Consider the following 18835-nt stretch of genomic DNA (forward strand, 5'->3'; position numbering starts at 1 on the left):
AATATGTACAAGGATTTGGAGTGGTACCTCTAGTATTGAAAGAAGCTTGAGGAATCTATGGAATAGAGTGAGATGAATCCATGTATCACTCGGATCATATTCATCGTAGTACCATCCCCTTAAATTTTTCATCCTAATCTCCTCAAAGAGTACCTTCTTCGGTTCATCAATGCTCACTTCATTGGTGGAGATTGTACCAAGATGCTTTCGGACCATGTATTCAAAAACCAAAACACCTTCACAAGGATCTTCAAATATTTTTCCAACCACACCTAATCTTTTCTCATTGCTCTTAGTTGAATAACTCAAGATTGCCACGGGTTCAACTTGTTCTTCATATCTCACCACAAGATTCTCATCAACCGTGCATTCAAGAAGCAATTCTAATTCTCTTATAGACTCTTTGGCTTCTTGGAGGAATTCATCATTGATTTGAGCATTCTCCTCAAAAACTTCTCCAATATCATTGGGAAGCACCTCTTTTGTCTTGGTTTCACTAAGAGGACTGCATTCTTCTTCTTGTTCCTCGAGCCATCGTGTAAGGTTGGTATTGATAGGCTCCACGTGTGTTGTCTAAGAAACCCTTGAACCTTGAGTCCAAGCACCTATCTCGGTGTCAATCATGCTAAGACTCTCATTATACTTCTCTTTCTCTTCCAAAATCAACTTCAACAAGTTGTAATTCTCTTCTTCATTAGAGATTGGGGAAGAATAGAGTGCTCCATAGTCATAATCCATCTCCGAAGATTGATATCTCTCACCATATCCACATTGGTTCCCTTGAGCATTGTTTCCATCCGGTTGATACTCTCTTGAGGTGGATGTTTCATAAGCTCCTTGATAGCTTGTGGGGTTCCAAACTCCCTCGTTCTTGTTCTTCCAATATGAGCTTCAACATAGAATTCATGTAGGAAGACATCTTCTTTCTCCCTTGTGAGTGTATCTTGAAAAATGAACAAACACTTGCAAGAAAGTTAGTAACCAAACAAACTAAAATGAAACAAGCTTAGTCTCAAGAAAATTTGAAATCCTAATGATAAATCTATTTAGTTCCCCGGCAACGGCGCCAAATTGATTAGGTGGTTTTTCTATCAATTAATATTTCCTCAAGGTCCAAAAACCACAATCTAATGGTTATCGTTTATAGCACTTAAGGGTCGAATCCACAGAGAACTAGAGATCTAAGACACTAAGAATACACAAAATTTCTTAATCTAAGCAAATAAGGGATTGGTTTAAAACTAACAACCTAAGTGAAATGAAAACAAAAATAAAAAAAATGCAAATGAAATAAACAAACCAAAAGCAATTGAGAAAGCTAAACAAGTGTCTAAGCTAAACAATAACCCATAAACATAAAGCAATAGCAAAATAAATGAGAAAAATGCAACTTATAAAGGTCAACAAAAAGTCAAAGATGAAAATGCTTAATGAATAAGCCTTTGGGTTAAGGTTATTGACTGACTTGGGTGGACAAAGGATAATCTATGATGCTAATACAATCAATCATTTGCTAATCATTAGGTCTAAGATCACTAATTTAAGCTAATTCACTTCCATGCAATAACTCTACACTAATCAAGCAATTAACATCAATTTCCATTGGCAATCACAAGACTAATATGCATTAATTTCAAGCCTAACTAACCACCTAGCACCCTAATCATCAATTTCCGTTGGCTAGAAATGCTAAGCACTCACTAAGTTCTTTCGGGAATTTCATCGAACACCTTCCGGGCATGAAACTTAGTTTAATCAAAACTAATCTATCACTAAGAATACCTAGGGAGTAAGGATATATTAAGACTAAGTCCTAAGCATCACAAATCATCACCTAAGCACCCTAATCTACTTGACCCAAAAGCTCTAAGAAGACTACTCACTTAAAGCCATGAAAATCCAAGGAGTTGACATTAGTCCTTGAAGAAGAAGAGTATAAGAGAAAGATAGAAGTTGAATCTAAAGAAATACTTATATAAAAGCAAGAATCACAAAGGTTTAAACTTGATTAAAAAGAGAAATTAAGAAAACTAGGCTTAGGTAGCATGTAAAATCTAGAAATTAGGTTTAGACATATTTATAGAAAAATAAAATGAACCGGATCAACCCGGAACAAACCGGGTTTTGATCCGGTTTAAGTACTCAATCGCCAGGCAATCGACCAGTCAATCGACCAAGCAATCAACGAGTCAATCGACCAAGCAATCGACCAACTGGTCGACTGCTTCCTCGACTCCTTCTCGTCCGCGTGTCTGGATTGGTCCCAATCGACCAACTGGTCAATTGCTTTCATCCTCCTCTTGATTCTTTGATTCTTCACTTCTTTCAACTTCATTTGCCTCCAAAACTCCATACTTCACTACAAGAACCTAAAAATAAGAAATGCAATATAAATATGCACCTAAGGACATGAATGCAAAATGATGGAAAACTAAGAGAAAGAAAGCTTAAAAAGGAGCAAAAACACAAGATATCAAAACTCTCTGAAGCCAGTTATTGTATCTGTTAGGGTTGTTTCAAATGATTGTTTTCTACGCCTTCCTCGTGAACCACTCCTGGTAGAAATTTGGGAGTTTCCTGCACCTCTTTGCGAACTACTTCCACGCCTTACTCCACCTCGTTGTTGAGTTCTGGATGTAGGAATCTGAAAAGGAGCATCGGGTGACGAATTATGATGCAAACTTTCACGGATGAACGCATTGGACTGACGTGTTTCATCATCAATGTTAACACGATACACCTCTTCATTTTCTTGTGTCTCAGGAACTTGACTGTCTTGCATATCACCATCATATGTTTCAAAGTATATATGACCTTCATCATTATCCAGACAATCATTCCTTAGCTGTTCTCTTCTTTGGTTCACAGAGAATTGAGGCTGCAAGTGGACGTCATATAATATGAAACATCGTTGCATCACATCCCAAAGCTCTGGCGGCTTTCGTTTAAATGATTTGACAATTTTACGTACCTGTTAATAAGATAATAAATTTTTTAGCTTATAAATCTTTTTTAAATTTTACTAAATTATATTTTGGTCATGAGAGACATTATAAATACTTACTTCACGCTCTTGCCACCATGAGTTAGATGCCGATATCACAGATGTAGTAGTATCAACCGAGATGCCCGTGGAATCTTTCATAAGATGCTTGTATTTCTTGTACTTTCTTTTTAGTTGATCAAGTTTTTCTTTGAAGAACCGATAATTTACGTTTAGATTAAACTCCTTGTTAAACTTGTCAACGATAAATTCTCTACCAAGGGGTGTAGGATATTTGAAACGATAATTGCCCATGGCAATTGCTTGATCGTACAACTCAAGAAATATTGTTTCTCGGTTAGGAGTCCATTTAAAATTATCTTCACTCTACAAATTATGAAAAATTTTAATTACTTTGTTATTTAAATTCTAATTACTTGAAAATTCAAAAAAAATATAATTTCTAACAAACATACCTGTGCTGATGTTTCTGTGGGAAGATTTAAATCTTCTTCTTCTGAAAAATCTGTGTTTTGTCGTCTATTCGACGCCATATCTACAATTTTAAAAATAATATAAGTAATACTAAAACAAATAATAATATACTAAATAATATGTTGTGTGACAATAAAAAAAATTATGTAAATATTACACATTTATTAAATATAAACAATGAAAGATAGAAATTTAGAGTTATCTACAATCAAACATCATTTACAAATTAATATGTATGAAATTATTATGCATATCTACATCATAAAAAGCATATCATTTTAAATATCATAATTTTGAATTATTCTATTTGTAAGTATATATAAAAATAAAAGTATCTATTAAAAATAAAAGTATATATTAAAAAATAAGTATATATTAAAAAATAAGTATATTTCAAAGTATATACTAAAAATAAAATATTAATTAAACTAATACTAAATAAACTTATAAGAAGCAATATAAATTTAATTACTTTAAACTAACAAACTTCTTTTACTAGAATATTGCAAAGTAAAGATGTAGTAGTAAATTAGAAAGTTAAAAATAAATATTTGAAAAAATTAGAATGATGCATGAATCTATAAATGATTAACAAAACATATATTTATGTTGTTTGGCTAATATTGTTCCCTACGATTCTACATCATATAAACGAAATTTTAATCTACATTATTGCATGAAAAAATAATAAATATGCATAACTAATGACATCAATAAATTTAACATAAACATCAAAACAAAATTAGGATAAAAAAATTAATGTATACCTGTAGATAAGGTTCCCTTTGATTTTTAACGTTGCTATTTCCACTTGAACCACTTCTTATAATACTGTCATGTAAGACATACTTTTTTAAATTAATAGTTTTACCAATTTCATTATTAATATACAAATATTTAAAATTATAGGAATTATTTTTTTAGAAGAAAACTCATCTATCTATTTAAATAATATTTAAAAATTGATTTATACTAAAATAACATACATAAAGTTGATTTACTAATTTGTTTAGTCTCTATATTTTAACACCTTGAAGAAAAAATTAGGATAGAGATATAAACTACACAATTATAACAATTCATAAAAGATATTTATACTATACATAAATAAATAAATACTATAATATTTATTTCTAGTTTTGTAAAAAAAAAAAAGTTACATTCTACAAAAAAAAAAAAAAAGCAACGTAAAAGAAAGAAAGAGAGAGAGCAAGACACTCACCTTTTGTGTAATGTGATGTAATGTGTGAAGTACAAAATAGTGTTTGTGTTTTTATAGAAGAAAAATATTTTGATTTTCGTTTTTTATTATTAAAAATTGATGAACTGTTGTTGGACCACTTCAATTAACGTATGGGAGATAATTATCTAATTTGACCTGCTTTTATCACAAAAAGACAAAAAAAAATTTTTTGCATGCAGATAGCCCACTTTTCTACTTTTTTCCTAATTGGTAAACTAAATACAGTTCACCTATCCCACAAGTTAGACTGCCAAATTTCTGTCATAACATTCAAATCCTTAGACTGTATGTTCTATATGGAGCTAATGATGGCTAAGAGAATCAAAATGTGATGTGAGTTATCAAGTAATCAACTGAATCAAATATAGGCTCCGAATGGAGAAAGCGTATCGAGCATAGCAGATCAAGCGGATCAAGCGTATCAAGCAGAACAAAAGTGGATTAAGCAGATCTAGTGGTACAAGTGCGGATCAAGCGGTTCGAACGCTTTAGAATATGTGTTGAATGGTGAAAGCAAATCTTTTACATAAACGATACATACTAAAAATAATTATATTAAATAAATTTATAGTATTGGTTTAACATATTCTTGATTATAATCTATAAATACAATAAATATATTTATTATTATACATATGTAAAACATTAAACAGAAAATAGTTTCAAATAAATAAATAGATAAATATCTCTAATATTTGATTTATATTATTATGTTATCATGTAAAATTTGGTTAAGTTAAATGATAAAGTAACATTGTATTTGCATAAAAAAATTGATCACAAAAGAAACGTAGTTGATACACTCATTATTTACTGCGTTAATATTGTAGTTAGCGGATCATTGTTTTTGTTCATATTGACTCCGAATGGAGAAAGCGTATCGGGCGGAGCGGATCAAGCGGTTCAAGCGTATCAAGCAGAACAAAAGCGGATCAAACGGATCTGACGGAAAAAAGCGGATCAAACAAATTTGGCGGTTCAAAATATGTGTGAATGGTAAAAGAGGATCAAGTGATGCGGTTCAAACAATATTATTTAGATAAAACATTTACTGAAAAATAAATACATAGTATTATAAATTATGTTAAATATGTACTCATGATTATGAACAAAAATTAATTAAGAATCTATAAAAATTTAGTTTGCAAATCCATATAATTTATCTAGAGTACTACTTCCTTAGTTCCTTTTTAGTTGATTTTTTAGGAGAAAAAAAATTTCTTCTAAATTAGATGATGTTTTAAGTTTTTAATACTATATTAATTAATTTTTATTAGTTTTGATATTTTTATTTTGCAAATTATTTTTCTACTGGTTGAATAGATAATATATGATGTTTTAGTTTAGATATAAACAAAAATTAAATATTTCTTTCATCGGTGTTTAAACATCAAGTAAAAAAACGGAAGAAGTAGTAATTTGAAAATTACATACATATAGGATATTAGTAAAAGTATAAATTATGTGTTTCATAAGGGACTACTAAAATGATATATGTATATCTTGATGTATTTAACACAATAAATTGATTCTTAATTTTGGTGTACTTATGTCAATAGAAAGAAAAACAATAATTATTATGAACAAATAAATCATTAATATAATTAAAAGATGTAACATAAAATTTGGGTGGTCTAAACAATATTTATGAATATATATTGTAGACTAGATAAAAAAAATAGCACAGTTAATGTTTTATATTTTGGAAAAAGAAAAGAGAATAAAAAAATAAACTTCAGTAAAAAAAAAGCAGATCTCACACCAATCCACCACTATTTAGGTATGGACGAACCGTCCCGCTAACAAAAAAGAAAGTATGAGCAAACAAAAAAAAAAATTCTTTTTTTTTATTTTATGTGGTTCAAAAGCAGATGGTTTGCTAATTGTTAACTTTTGTCTGAATGGAAACACAAGTACAGATCATCTTCTTCCTCTAATGAACCACCTTTGTTCTGTTTCCCCATTCAAGGCCACAATGTACAATTGAAAAGTTACATCATCTTTTAGGGCTGTCCGATTTATCGAATACGTCAAAGGACAATGTTATTGGAGAACAGTCCTGCGGTGTTGAAGAACTACTAAAGCATCATTGATGTCGGGTAAAGCTTCAACAGCAGTTAGGAGTTGCTTGTCCATGCAATCCATCAGCTCCTGGATCGAAAGTGACTAATCAGGACTTGAAACATTCTCCATTTTCAAAAGAGCATCATGTTGACGTGTTAGACTTATGCACCAACAAAAGTCTGTTTTCCATCAAAAGCATAAAACAAAGTGTTACTTAACAAAGCAGAAAATATAATCTCAAAATCTGATAACAGACAGTAAAAAACATACATCTTTGTTGAGCCATGGTCAGTGCCGGTCCGGTAAAATTTGAGGCCAAATACGAAAATAAAATTAAGGCCTCTTTAAAAAGTAAAAATTGTTAAATTTTTTTTTTACAAATTATGAGATATTCATAATTTTTATTTATTATTTTGAAAAAAAATTCTGGACATTATTTGTTAATAACGAGACTTTTTTACTAATTGTGGAATTTTTTTGGCTAATTTCAGGCTTATTTTATAATTTTGAGGTCTAATTTTTTTTAAAAAAAAAAAAGAAAAAAAAAATTCTCAACAAAATGGTCTCAAAAATTTGAGGCTCAATACAAATGTTTCTTCAAAATTGGTGCAGTGCAGGGCCGGGCCTGACCATGGTGGGCTCAAGTATTGGTAGATTTACGAGTTTCTATGTTCGGTAATCCTATAATCACAGAGAAACATAATCTACCGGTTAACAATCATCAACAACCTAAAAATGACCTAGAAACTAATCAAAACTAATGAAGTTTTCGTAAAGCAGATAAATTCGAAATTGTAACATAGATTTCCAAGTTGTAAAGAAATATCTCATGCTGATTTCAACCAAACGATAAAAACAAGATTAAAAAGGAAAAGTTCATAGGTCATTAAAGCAAGTACCGATTTCTCAGTTTATAATCTCGACAAATTATCTGCTTTACGAAAAATATGGAAAAATTGGAAATAAAGGATAAATATTTAAGTATTTGTCCATATATGAATTCTATGAACAAATATCAGCTATTCCTAAACTACCCCTTGCATAAGATTGAACCAATTGTTTCAAAAATAATTAAGAAAAATATGTATTAAAATGATAAAGAAGACATGAAGATATATAAAATGTCAAAAATATATTGTTTTGTTTTCGTTTTAGATGGATATAATTTGATCTATAAAGTTTAGAATATGTCTTCTGAAATTAGAATGTATATTCTATACACTCTGCATGTCCTACAAAATTTAGATTATGTATTCTACACACTCTACATGTTCTACAAAATTTAGAAGTCATTTCTGTTCTCCGGTATTTAGAATACTAGTTTCTACGACTTTTAGAATACATATTCTATACTTTGTTCTTTGTTCTACAAAAATTAGAATATGTTTTCTAACATTTACTCATGTTCTAAGAATGTTAGAAAACATATTCTTGAGATTTTTTTTATTCTATAAAAATTAGAAAGTACATTCTATCTAATTTATATTTTTAAAAAAATCTTAAAATATGGAAATTGAATATAGTGAATTTGATTACATCTGAAAATTACAGAAGTTGAATTCTGAATACTTAAAAATTCTTTATACCTAAGTGAATAAATTATAACACAAATTATAATTTTTCTTTATACTTCACACTTTTTCCTATAGATTACGCTTAATTTCTTGTCTCAAAACCCGGAAAATTAGTTGAATTTTGAATACTTTAAAAGTCTTTATACCTAAGTGAATAAATTATAACACAAATTAGAATTTTTCTTTATACTTAACACTTTTTCCTATAGATTACGCTTAATTTCTTGTTTCAAAACCCGGAAAATTATAGTTGTGCTCCATAAAGAAATTGAAATCAAGGGAGAGAGATAGAGAGAGAGATTGAAGAAGAAGAAGAAAAAAAAATTTATTTAATATGGCGTTATTAGAGAGGAGAGAACAATTACGTAAGCTTAACTTTGATGAGCAAGAGAATCAAAGAAGAAGAAGATATGAAATTATCTACGGCAAAATAAATAATGGAATGTAAATAAATGTTGATTTTGTCATATATTTTTTCCAAATTGTTTTTAGAAAGAAATCAATTTAATTTTGAATTTTTTTAATAGTTTAGTAAAATTTTAAAAGATTGGGGGCATATTGGGATTTTAATTATATGAAATCATATATGACCAATATTAAAGTATATATGACCAATCATGAATATAGAATGCATAGATGGACAATAGTTTAATTATTTGTCCTTTATTTCCAATTTTCCCAAATATATATATATCGCATTTACTACTATGATATACTACAATTTGTCAATTTTCTAGTTATTAGTTTATAGTAATAAGAGAGAAACCAGCAAAACATATTTATATCAGAATTTTCGTCATTAATTGTACTCATAGCGAAATAGATACCAAGTACATAGACACACTTTCGAAAATCACTCAGAAAAACACAGTAATAAAAAATGTTGATTGGTGTTTAGAGTACGGTTTTCACAAAACTTTTGTGAAATCCACAATAACTCTATTTCTCATCACTACCTTAAAATAAATATAATACTCCGGTTAACATTAGCTTTCCTTGTACATATGGGTAATCAAATGAGAATCAAATATTTTCATTTTTTTAATCAGACATTTTCAATTTTTTGTAAATTAAAGGGACAAGAATCAAAGATTTTCATAAATTCACAAGACTTGCATAAACTAATACTAACACATAAATAAATACAAAAAAAGGAACAAAATTAGGCTTTTTAATAGAAAATGGACATGTTCTTCAATTCTTGCTTTTTGGGCTCTGCCTGTCCGTGTCTCGAAACACCCAGAGAGATACTCTCTCTTATCTGTCTTTTACTTAGCTGGTATCTTCTTCTTTATTGCTACTTTTTTTTTTCCTTCGATGTCGATCCATTTCCCTTAAGGGTGATTTGCAAAAGTAGCCAATTTTGAAAAAGTTATTAAATTTATAACACCATAATCTTGGATATTAAGTGAGTAACACATGTGGTGTATGAAAAGACAATAAAATCCTTTCAGTCTCACGAAGAAAATGAAGGCGTGAAGAGAGAGAGAAAAGAGGTGCGTGAAGAGAGAGAGGGAAGAAGAGAGGGGGAGAGAGAGAAAGAAGAGAGGGGGAGAGAGAAAGAAGAGAGGGACGTGGAGAGAGAGAGGGAAGGAGAGAAGAACAGAGGGAGAGAGATAAGAGAGGGACGTGGAGAGAGAGAAGGGAGAGAGAGATTGAGAGGGACTAAATCTGTCTTTATTACAAATTTTTGTTGGTTATAAAGTCAAATTATCCTTTCCCTTAATCCCTCTGAAAATTACATTTTTTTCCATGTATTTCACCAAATCTTAATTTTTCCAAAAAAAAAAACCTTTTCTATATTCTTCAAATCTCAAGTTCTCTAATTTCTCATTCGACCTCGAAATTTGACCAATTAATACTCTCAAATATCGGATTTTCTTCCTCTGAAAAAAAACAAAAACCAAATCTTAATTCTTCAACAACCCAAGTCTGCTAAAAATCTCAACTTTTAAGTCAAAATTTTGTATCCTCTCACCAATTCCTAGTTCCAAAAATCTCACCTTTATCTCAAAATTTTCAATCTTTCCTCCTCAAAAACCCCCAAATCTCTACTCTTCAAAAGACCCAAATTCTCAAATCTCATCTTTGAGTCAAAAAGTTTCAATCTTTCCTCTGAATTCTGAAACCCCAAAATCTCTAATTTCAAAAAAATCTCACCTTTATCTAAAAAGTTTCAATTTTTCCTCCTCAAAGCCCCAAAAATGTCAGTAGCTTGTGGACTAGAATGTGTCTTCTGCGTCGGATTCAGTCGATGGGCATGGAAACGATGCACACACGTAGGCTCCGACGATAGTGCCACGTGGACATCAGCAACACCTGAAGAATTCGAACCAATCCCAAGAATCAGCCGTGTAATCCTCGCCGTCTACGAACCCGATCTAAGAAACCCTAAAATCTCACCTTCATTAGGAACTTTCGATCTAAACCCTGATTGGGTCATCAAACGTGTGACACACGAAAAAACCCTAGGAAGATCTCCACCGTACATAATCTACATAGATCACAACCACCGTGAGATTGTTTTAGCGATTCGTGGTTTGAACTTAGCTAAAGAGAGTGATTACAAGATTCTTTTAGATAACAAATTAGGTCAGAAAATGCTTGGTGGTGGTTTCGTGCATCGTGGGTTATTGAAATCTGCTGCTTGGGTTTTGAATCAAGAATCTGAAACACTTAGGAGAGTTTGGGAAGAGAATGGTAAAGAGTATGATTTGGTTTTTGCTGGTCATTCTTTAGGTTCTGGTGTTGCTGCTTTGATGGCGGTTTTGGTTGTTAATAAACCGGAGATGATTGGTGGTATTCCGAGGAGTAAGATTCGGTGTTTTGCTTTAGCTCCGGCGAGATGTATGTCGCTTAATCTCGCCGTTAAGTATGCTGACGTCATCTTCTCTGTTATTTTACAGGTTAAACTTTTTTTAACTCATTTTTTGTTATTACTTATAAAATGATTCAAGAAAAATAGATTAGTGAAGTAGAAGTAAAAAAGTTTATGTGAATTTCGTAAATTTAGCTGATTTTAGACACTGGATTTGCAATGTTAAATGTGGGATAATTGATAATTTTTTAACAAAAAAAATAATAATATATCAGAAAGGTTAAATCTTTCTTGTAATTATGAAATTTTGCTTAGGTAAATTAAGTATTTAAGGGTTTTGGTTTAGTTGTTTAAGGGGTTAGAGATTTGATTTTGACAACTAATTTGTTGATTTATAAACGATTTTGAATATTTTTATAGTTTTTGATATGAAAATTAAATTATTTTTGTAACTGTCTTTTTGGATGGTGGTGGTTGGTTCATTGTTGACCAAGCATTGTCATAATCATCATCCGTAAGTTAAGAATATGCTTTTGTGCTTTATACATTGAATCGACAAATTGAATTTTTCTTTTTGCTTCTTGAGTTTGATCTGAATATTCTGGTGAATTTTGTACTAGTTTTGGGAGGTTGTTTAGTTGTTAAGAAAGGTATCTATAGAGAGAATTTTCATAGAGTAAGGTACTTACTAGTTACTACTAAGTAGACGAATTTTAACAAAACTTAGTGTTTGTGGGATAATAGGATGATTTTTTACCAAGAACGGCGACACCGTTGGAGGATATTTTCAAATCCGTATTCTGGTAAGTGTCGGAACTTCTCTTTTCTTGTTGGTATGAACTTATCATAGTTAATTCAACATTTTGTATTTGTTGTTTGGACAGCTTGCCTTGCTTGTTGTTTTTAGTTTGTTTGAGGGATACATTTATACCAGAAGGTCGGAAACTAAGAGATCCTAGAAGACTATATGCTCCTGGTCGAATTTATCATATCGTTGAGCGAAAATTTTGCAGGTAATAATGAAGTTAGTGCCATTTCTTATCTAAATTCATTTGTGTTTTTCCTCTGATTATTGTTTATATTTAGATGTGGAAGGTTTCCTCCTGAAGTGAGAACGGCAATTCCCGTGGATGGTAGATTTGAACATATTGTATTATCATCGAATGCAACGTCTGATCATGCGATTCTATGGATAGAAAGAGAAGCAGAAAAGGCATTGCAGGTGACATTTATTTTTTATATCTAAGTTAAGCAAAACAAAAACAAGACCACACAAACAAATATATTATGCGATAGTTAGGAAAAATTCTAAGACAATATATAGATGAAATCATGAAAAGAACAGGATGCATATTTATGTATTAGTTAGGCATTAGGAAAAACTATTTTGAGCCATTTTTACAATTCCTCCTCAAAATATTAAGAGATTAGTTAGGCTTTTAAAAATGGTGGGTTTTGTGTTTTGTGGTTACAGATATTGAGAGAGAAGAGTTCAGAGACAGTGGCAACAATGCCACCAAAAGAAAAGAGAATGGAGAGGTTAAACACTTTAGAGAAAGAGCACAAAGATGCGTTGGAGAGAGCGGTTAGTCTCAATATCCCACACGCAGTGTCCACCGCTGAAGAAGAAGAAGAATGCAATAATGGAGATGCATCGGCGGAGTCAAAAACGAAGAAGAAGAATTGGGATGAAGTGGTGGAAAAGCTTTTCCATCGAAGTGATTCGGGAGAATTCGTTTTCAACGATAACTTTGTTCCTGAAAGGTAGCCTTATGTCGGATCGATTGTGATTGGATTGGGTTTGTTTTTACTCAATTTTGTTCATCATGTACTGTACATGCAATTCTAGGCTTGTGGATTACTGGATTTGTGAGAGAATGTCTATAATCCGGTTGAAATTGGTCTGAGACAAGACAAGTAAAGAAAATTTTGTCCAAATCGTTCTCACTTTTTTAACCTCCATGTAAAATCTCAAGTAGAACTTAAATCTTAAAAGAGTTAATTTGGTAAATACCCAAAACTAACTATAAATTACTCATTCCAATTTTTATTAAGAAAAAAACAAATTTAAGACGACTAGATGATTCTTAACAGCTTTCATTTACTTTACACAATCAAACCACCAACAAAACCATAAAATCACTAGAAACGAAGAGCATGAAAAAAAGAGAGAAGCATGATATCATCTGAAACTAGTTAAGTAGTAAGAACAACAACACAGATTTGTTGCTGGATTTAAGAGGTGTTCATAGCATCAGCGTGATAGCTCTCAAGATCCTTGTCAAGATCAGCAGCTGACTTTTCCACTGGCTTCTTTCCATTTCCTCTTCCACCACCACGACCACGGCCGCCACCACCACGCCCTCTACCACGAAACCCGCCTCTTCCCCCTCTCATCCCTCCCTGCTGGTTATGACTGCCACCAAAAGAAATAAAACATTTATTATTTCGATCTAATAAGGTAGACCTAAGCATTTGATTTTTCGGTTGGGTTTTTAAGGTTTCGGGTTTGGAAAAGAAGTGCAAACTATAACTGACGTTTATCTCAAGTTGGTTTGCCTCGATGAGGCTTTTGACAAAAAACAAAACATTTTTCAAAACAAAAGAAGTCAACTAACTATGAGTTGTGATTTATTTGGTTGCATCAAATTAGATATTTGTTATTATGAAAGTCAGTTCGGTTCCAGTTTGACAAATCTCAGTTTGGTTCTCCCCTACAGGTATTAAAGAGAACGGAATTATACTTACATTGGAAGGCGACGACTGATAGTAGGAGCTGGACCTCTTCCTCCTCTCCCTCCTCTAACTCTTCCTCTCCCTCCTCCTTGTCTACAAGCATCAGAGAAGAATGTGTAAGTCTTGGATTTAGTCTCACAGCAGTTATTCATGCCATTACTGAAAAAAGGAACAGAAATTCATACTGGATAACAACAGTCCTCTTCAGCCTTCCGTTGAGACCAGTGACATTCACATTCACACGACCAGATAAAGGAGCCTCGGAATTGTTGCCACCCAAAATCTCAAGTCTCATTGGCCTTCCATCCAATAATACATTGTTGTATTTCTTCAGAGCTTGAAATGCATCACTTCTTCTTGGATACACCACTTCAGCTGTGCCCTGTAGTTCCATGGCACAAAACAAAATCACTGTTAGAAAACATATAAGATAAAGTTTTTCACAATCATGAAGAGAATGGGAATGATAAAGATTTGTGAGGACTTACACTTGGACGCCCATTTTTATCATAATGAATCGCATAACGCTCTACCTCCCCAATCTCAGAGAAGAGTTCCTAGATTCCACGAAGATACATTTTAGTGTCTGGCTCCCCTCTAAAAAAACAAAAGCACATATTATAGAAGTCTGATTATACCCTTATATCTTCATTTGTCACACCCTGGTCCAGATTTGTAACATGGAGCCTAGTTCCAACTTCAACTCCTGATACCCCAGCAGCTCTTAAGCCATCTTCAAACAAACCACTTTGCCATGGCAAGCTCCTGACCCTACGGACAGGCTATTCAATAGAACATAATCACTTCAGTACAACATGTCTGTCGAACTTCAAAAACAATGTCAACGAAAAAAAAATTCCAAAGAAGAGACCACCCATTTGGCTGAAAGAGCGAAAAGCAGTCAAAGTAATGAGCTCCACCGAGTAGTCAAGAACCACCCAATGAGAAAACCAAATGAAATGGAGGAACAATGAATTTGACTGACTGCATATTGGTCACTGATCCGATTCCAAAACAAACTCTTTGTACCAAGGCTATGATGATAAAAGTAAAACCAAGACGCTCATAGCATGCTGAAGAAAATCCAGATGTAGCATGAGGTTCATCACTAACTTCATGTATTATACAGATAGACTGTGTAGGGGTAAGGTTAAGTCACTACAAAGCGTATTTACTGCAAGAACAGTTACTGAACATTCCTCAAACGCCACAACACCACATATCTTTGGAGGATTTTAAGCTGTGGCTGAAAAGCACAACAATCAACATGTCTAACTTATCTACTGGAAGAACAAATATTGGTCTTCATCTTACTGAAGCTCCTCAGCTTCGAAGTACTGTTGCAAAAGCAACCAATAACTTGTCTGCCAAAGTCCTCACAATTTAACAACATAAACCACAAAGTACACTGAAACTGCAGGGGTAAGAGGTTTGCCTAAATGAAATCATCTCCATGAACTAGAAAGAAGCATGTATCACCTCCTAGACGAGGTTCTGAATGCTAAAGAATGTCAAACTATCATCAGAAGCAAGGCTTTTCGCATGTACGAGAAAACCTGCTTCTCCCATCGTTTAGATATAGCATGATGAAGTAAATGCTTTGGTATATGATACCACAGAAACTCAGATTTCCAAATCATACACATAGAAGATCCCAGATTTTGTGCTTGCCTTGTTAATGGACAAAGACGATGGGCGAGCATTCACAGCAAGAGGACCTCTTCGAGCAGGTCCAGCTCCTCTTCTACCACCGAGAAAACCATTTGATCCACCACCACCACGGCCACGACCACGACCAGGACGAGAATTTCCTCTTCCCCCAGACCTTGCAGTCTTACCCCTCATAACAATCTCATCAAGAGTCATATTCAAAGCACCCGACATCTTCACTCCAATTGTCTTATGAAACACAATAATAAAACTGAATCTGAAAACCTGCATAGATTAGAGAAAGATTGTTTAGTTACCACCAAAAACCATGAACAAGTAAAAACATATCATAATCATAAAACTGGCTTATTCTTAAGACTAAAACAAAATTGCAAATTTAGAGCAACCCAGTATAGAAAAACTCGATCCTATCAGATTGAGAGCTAGAAATCAGGTAAACAGAACCACAAACGTAGCACATGGAGACAGTGAAATCGGATAAAACCCTAGATTACTTAGGAAGGGGAAATCTATCGTTCTCAATTTAAACAAACATCAATCAAAACCCTAGATCTATTGATCTTATATAACCTAGTCATAGTTATTGAAACGAAAACTGGGAATTGCGTGCAAGCAGATAAGAGTGGAACGAAATCAATCAAGTAAGATGGTTCAAGGGGACGAATGATTCGCAACAAGATAGAAGAAGAAGAAGAATTACCAGAAGAAGACAGTAGAATCCGAACGAGAGGAGATGGAGAGATTGAGTTTAGGGTTTTTGAGGAGCTTCGATGAGTTTTGTGCTTTTGGTTTCGTACTTTCGTTAAATTGCAGATCAGAATTTAGCTGAGAGGGGAACGAGGAAGATAATGGGGTTTAACCGTTTAAGTCTAGGGTAAGGTCAATTTCGTAATTATATAATATGTTTAGGGTTATTTTCGTCTTTACATCGATTATGAATTAGTAGAGAATTTGATTACATATTATGGTCTAAACCACGGCACTACGAAGAAATCACGAAAAGTCGGCTTTTTCGTACCTGCACAAATGAAGTGTGTTGAATTCATACATTTGATTTCTACATGTGCTAAATCATACATGCACTTTTAAGAAATTTGAATTTCAAATCCGAAGTTAACTTTTTGTGCAAAATCCTACAAAAACGTGCAAAATATTTAACACTGTTAACCCACCGTGAAATCGTAGTGACGTGGATTACACGTGTACAACGTCAACGCAAAACGACGTCGTTTTAGGAAAAATCAAAATTTCAAAAACTTAGACATTTTAAGTCTCGAACCCAGGACCTCTAATATGCAAAGACAACTCATAACCAATATGCTTGTTAAACTCCACAATCTCTATAGAATATGAAACGACAATTCGTTGTAGTTACTAGTTCGATGGCTCTTCTTCCTCCAAATTGGCTCAGATGATGACGTCTCCCTCTTGCTCGATTGCTTCTTCATGAGTTTGGTCAGATTAAATCCCCAAACCTAGTCGATTTGATTTGAATTTTTATGAACATCGATGAGTTTTAAGAACGAGTCGTTCTCTTCTTCGATCAATTCGGTGAATCTCGAACCCGACGAATGTGAATTGATGAGCAAAACGATGTCCGCTTTGGAGGTGTGGAGCAGCCGTCGTATGGGAGAAGAAGAAAAAAAAGAAAACGAAGGTTATAAATATAGTTTTGGTTAGACATACAATGAGAATTCGGTTAGCATATTGGTTATGAGTTGTCTTTGCTTATTAGAGGTCATGGGTTCGAGACCTAAAATGTCTATTTTTTTGAAATTTTGATTTTAAGTAAAACGACGTCGTTTTATATTGACGTTGTACACGTGTAATCTACGTCACTGCGATTTCACGGTGGGTTAACGGTGTTAAATATTTTGTACGTTTTTGTAGGATTTGGCACAAAAAGTTAACTTCGAGTTTGAAATTCAAATTTCTTAAAAAGTGCATGTATGATTTAGCACACGTAGAAGTCAAATGTATGAATTTAACACACTTCATTTGTGCAGGTATGAAAAAGCCGACTTTCCAAGAAATCACCATGGACGATGAAAACTAATGCCGGTTTAAATATTTAATGGGTTCTAAGACAAAAATTTAAAATATATCTCTAAACATGTAAATTATAGAGTTAATTTTTTTAAAAAATTTATGAGTATTTTTGTTAATGGTTATACGAAAGTAAAATTTTGGAAAAATGGGTAAAAAAACCCTCACCTTTCTTAAAAACATGTAAAAAATCCTCAACTTTTTTTTTGGGTTTTAAAACCCTCACCTTTTCATAAGTGGTAAAATAAACCCTAATATTAATAAACTCAACTTTTTTTTAAAATCGTCATATTAAAATAATAAGAAACAAAAATAATTTAATATATGATTTTTTCAAGTTCGAGTTTGCAATTTTTCTTTCTAAAATTAAGGTTTTTGCGCTATAAAAATTCATTCATAATTTAGTTGAGATTAGGCAAATCATTTTTGTTTCCATTAGAAGTTATGTTATATAAACTACAAAAATTTATAGGATAGCACATTTGATTTTTTTTTTTGTTCGAGTTTTCAGGTTTTGGATAAAAATATAGTTAAATAATTATTAACTATATGTAATTTATATTATTTTTTAATGTATAGTAATATGTATATAGAAATATTTACTGTTAGTAAATTTTATTTATTTTGTCCGATGAAAATATTTTGATGTGAAAATTCATATATTTTTTGTAGTATTATAAAATTTGGTTTGGTTTTACGTAGGGGTGTCAAAATGGGTTAAGATTCATGGGTCAACCAAAACTCAACTCAACCCATGAACCTAATGAGTTGAAAATTTTGACTCAAATGAGTTGATGGATCAAATGAGTTATTGAGTCAAATGGGTTGATGGATCAAATGAGTTGAGTTGTAATGGGTCAGTGGTTTCAATGGTTTACCCATTTAACCCATCAATTTTTGTTAAATTGAATCAAACCAATTCAAATCTATAAACCGATTTCAATTTGAGTCTAACCAAAACTTCTAAACCGATTGAATATAGTCCTTAATTTTTTCGCCAAAAATGTAAATAAATAATTTTCCATCAAAATATAAATTCGTGATTTTCCCGCCAAAAAAGTAAATCCACAATTTTCCCGCCAAAAACGTAAATTCGCAATTTTCCCGCCAAATTTTTTTATAATTTTTAACCAAAAACGAAAATATGTAATTTTTCCGCCAAAAACGTAAATTCGTGATTTTCCCGCCAAAAACGTAAATCCGTA

The 18835-nt window shown here is 32.4% G+C and overlaps 2 protein-coding genes across 2 annotated transcripts; one reads left to right on the forward strand and one right to left on the reverse strand.

Annotated features, from left to right (window-relative positions):
• Window positions 1-10077: 10077 nt before the first annotated feature.
• LOC9306629 lies at window positions 10078-13115 on the forward strand. Its single transcript, XM_021018226.1, has 5 exons — window positions 10078-11265; window positions 11922-11980; window positions 12062-12190; window positions 12264-12399; window positions 12652-13115. Exons 1-5 carry the CDS (start codon window positions 10564-10566, stop codon window positions 12943-12945), a joined length of 1320 nt encoding a protein of 439 aa, XP_020873885.1. The 5' UTR covers window positions 10078-10563; the 3' UTR covers window positions 12946-13115.
• An 83-nt stretch (window positions 13116-13198) lies between these two features.
• LOC9304608 (THO complex subunit 4D) lies at window positions 13199-16426 on the reverse strand. The gene is made up of 7 exons (XM_021018227.1): window positions 16285-16426; window positions 15585-15848; window positions 14552-14695; window positions 14402-14470; window positions 14099-14295; window positions 13926-14006; window positions 13199-13593 (listed from the first exon to the last, which is right to left on the reverse strand). Exons 2-7 carry the CDS (start codon window positions 15795-15797, stop codon window positions 13413-13415), a joined length of 885 nt encoding a protein of 294 aa, XP_020873886.1. The 5' UTR covers window positions 15798-15848; window positions 16285-16426; the 3' UTR covers window positions 13199-13412.
• Between the last annotated feature and the right edge of the window lie 2409 nt (window positions 16427-18835).

The sequence above is a fragment of the Arabidopsis lyrata genome (genome assembly GCF_000004255.2).
Source record: "Arabidopsis lyrata subsp. lyrata unplaced genomic scaffold ARALYscaffold_7, whole genome shotgun sequence".
Lineage (NCBI taxonomy): Eukaryota > Viridiplantae > Streptophyta > Magnoliopsida > Brassicales > Brassicaceae > Arabidopsis > Arabidopsis lyrata.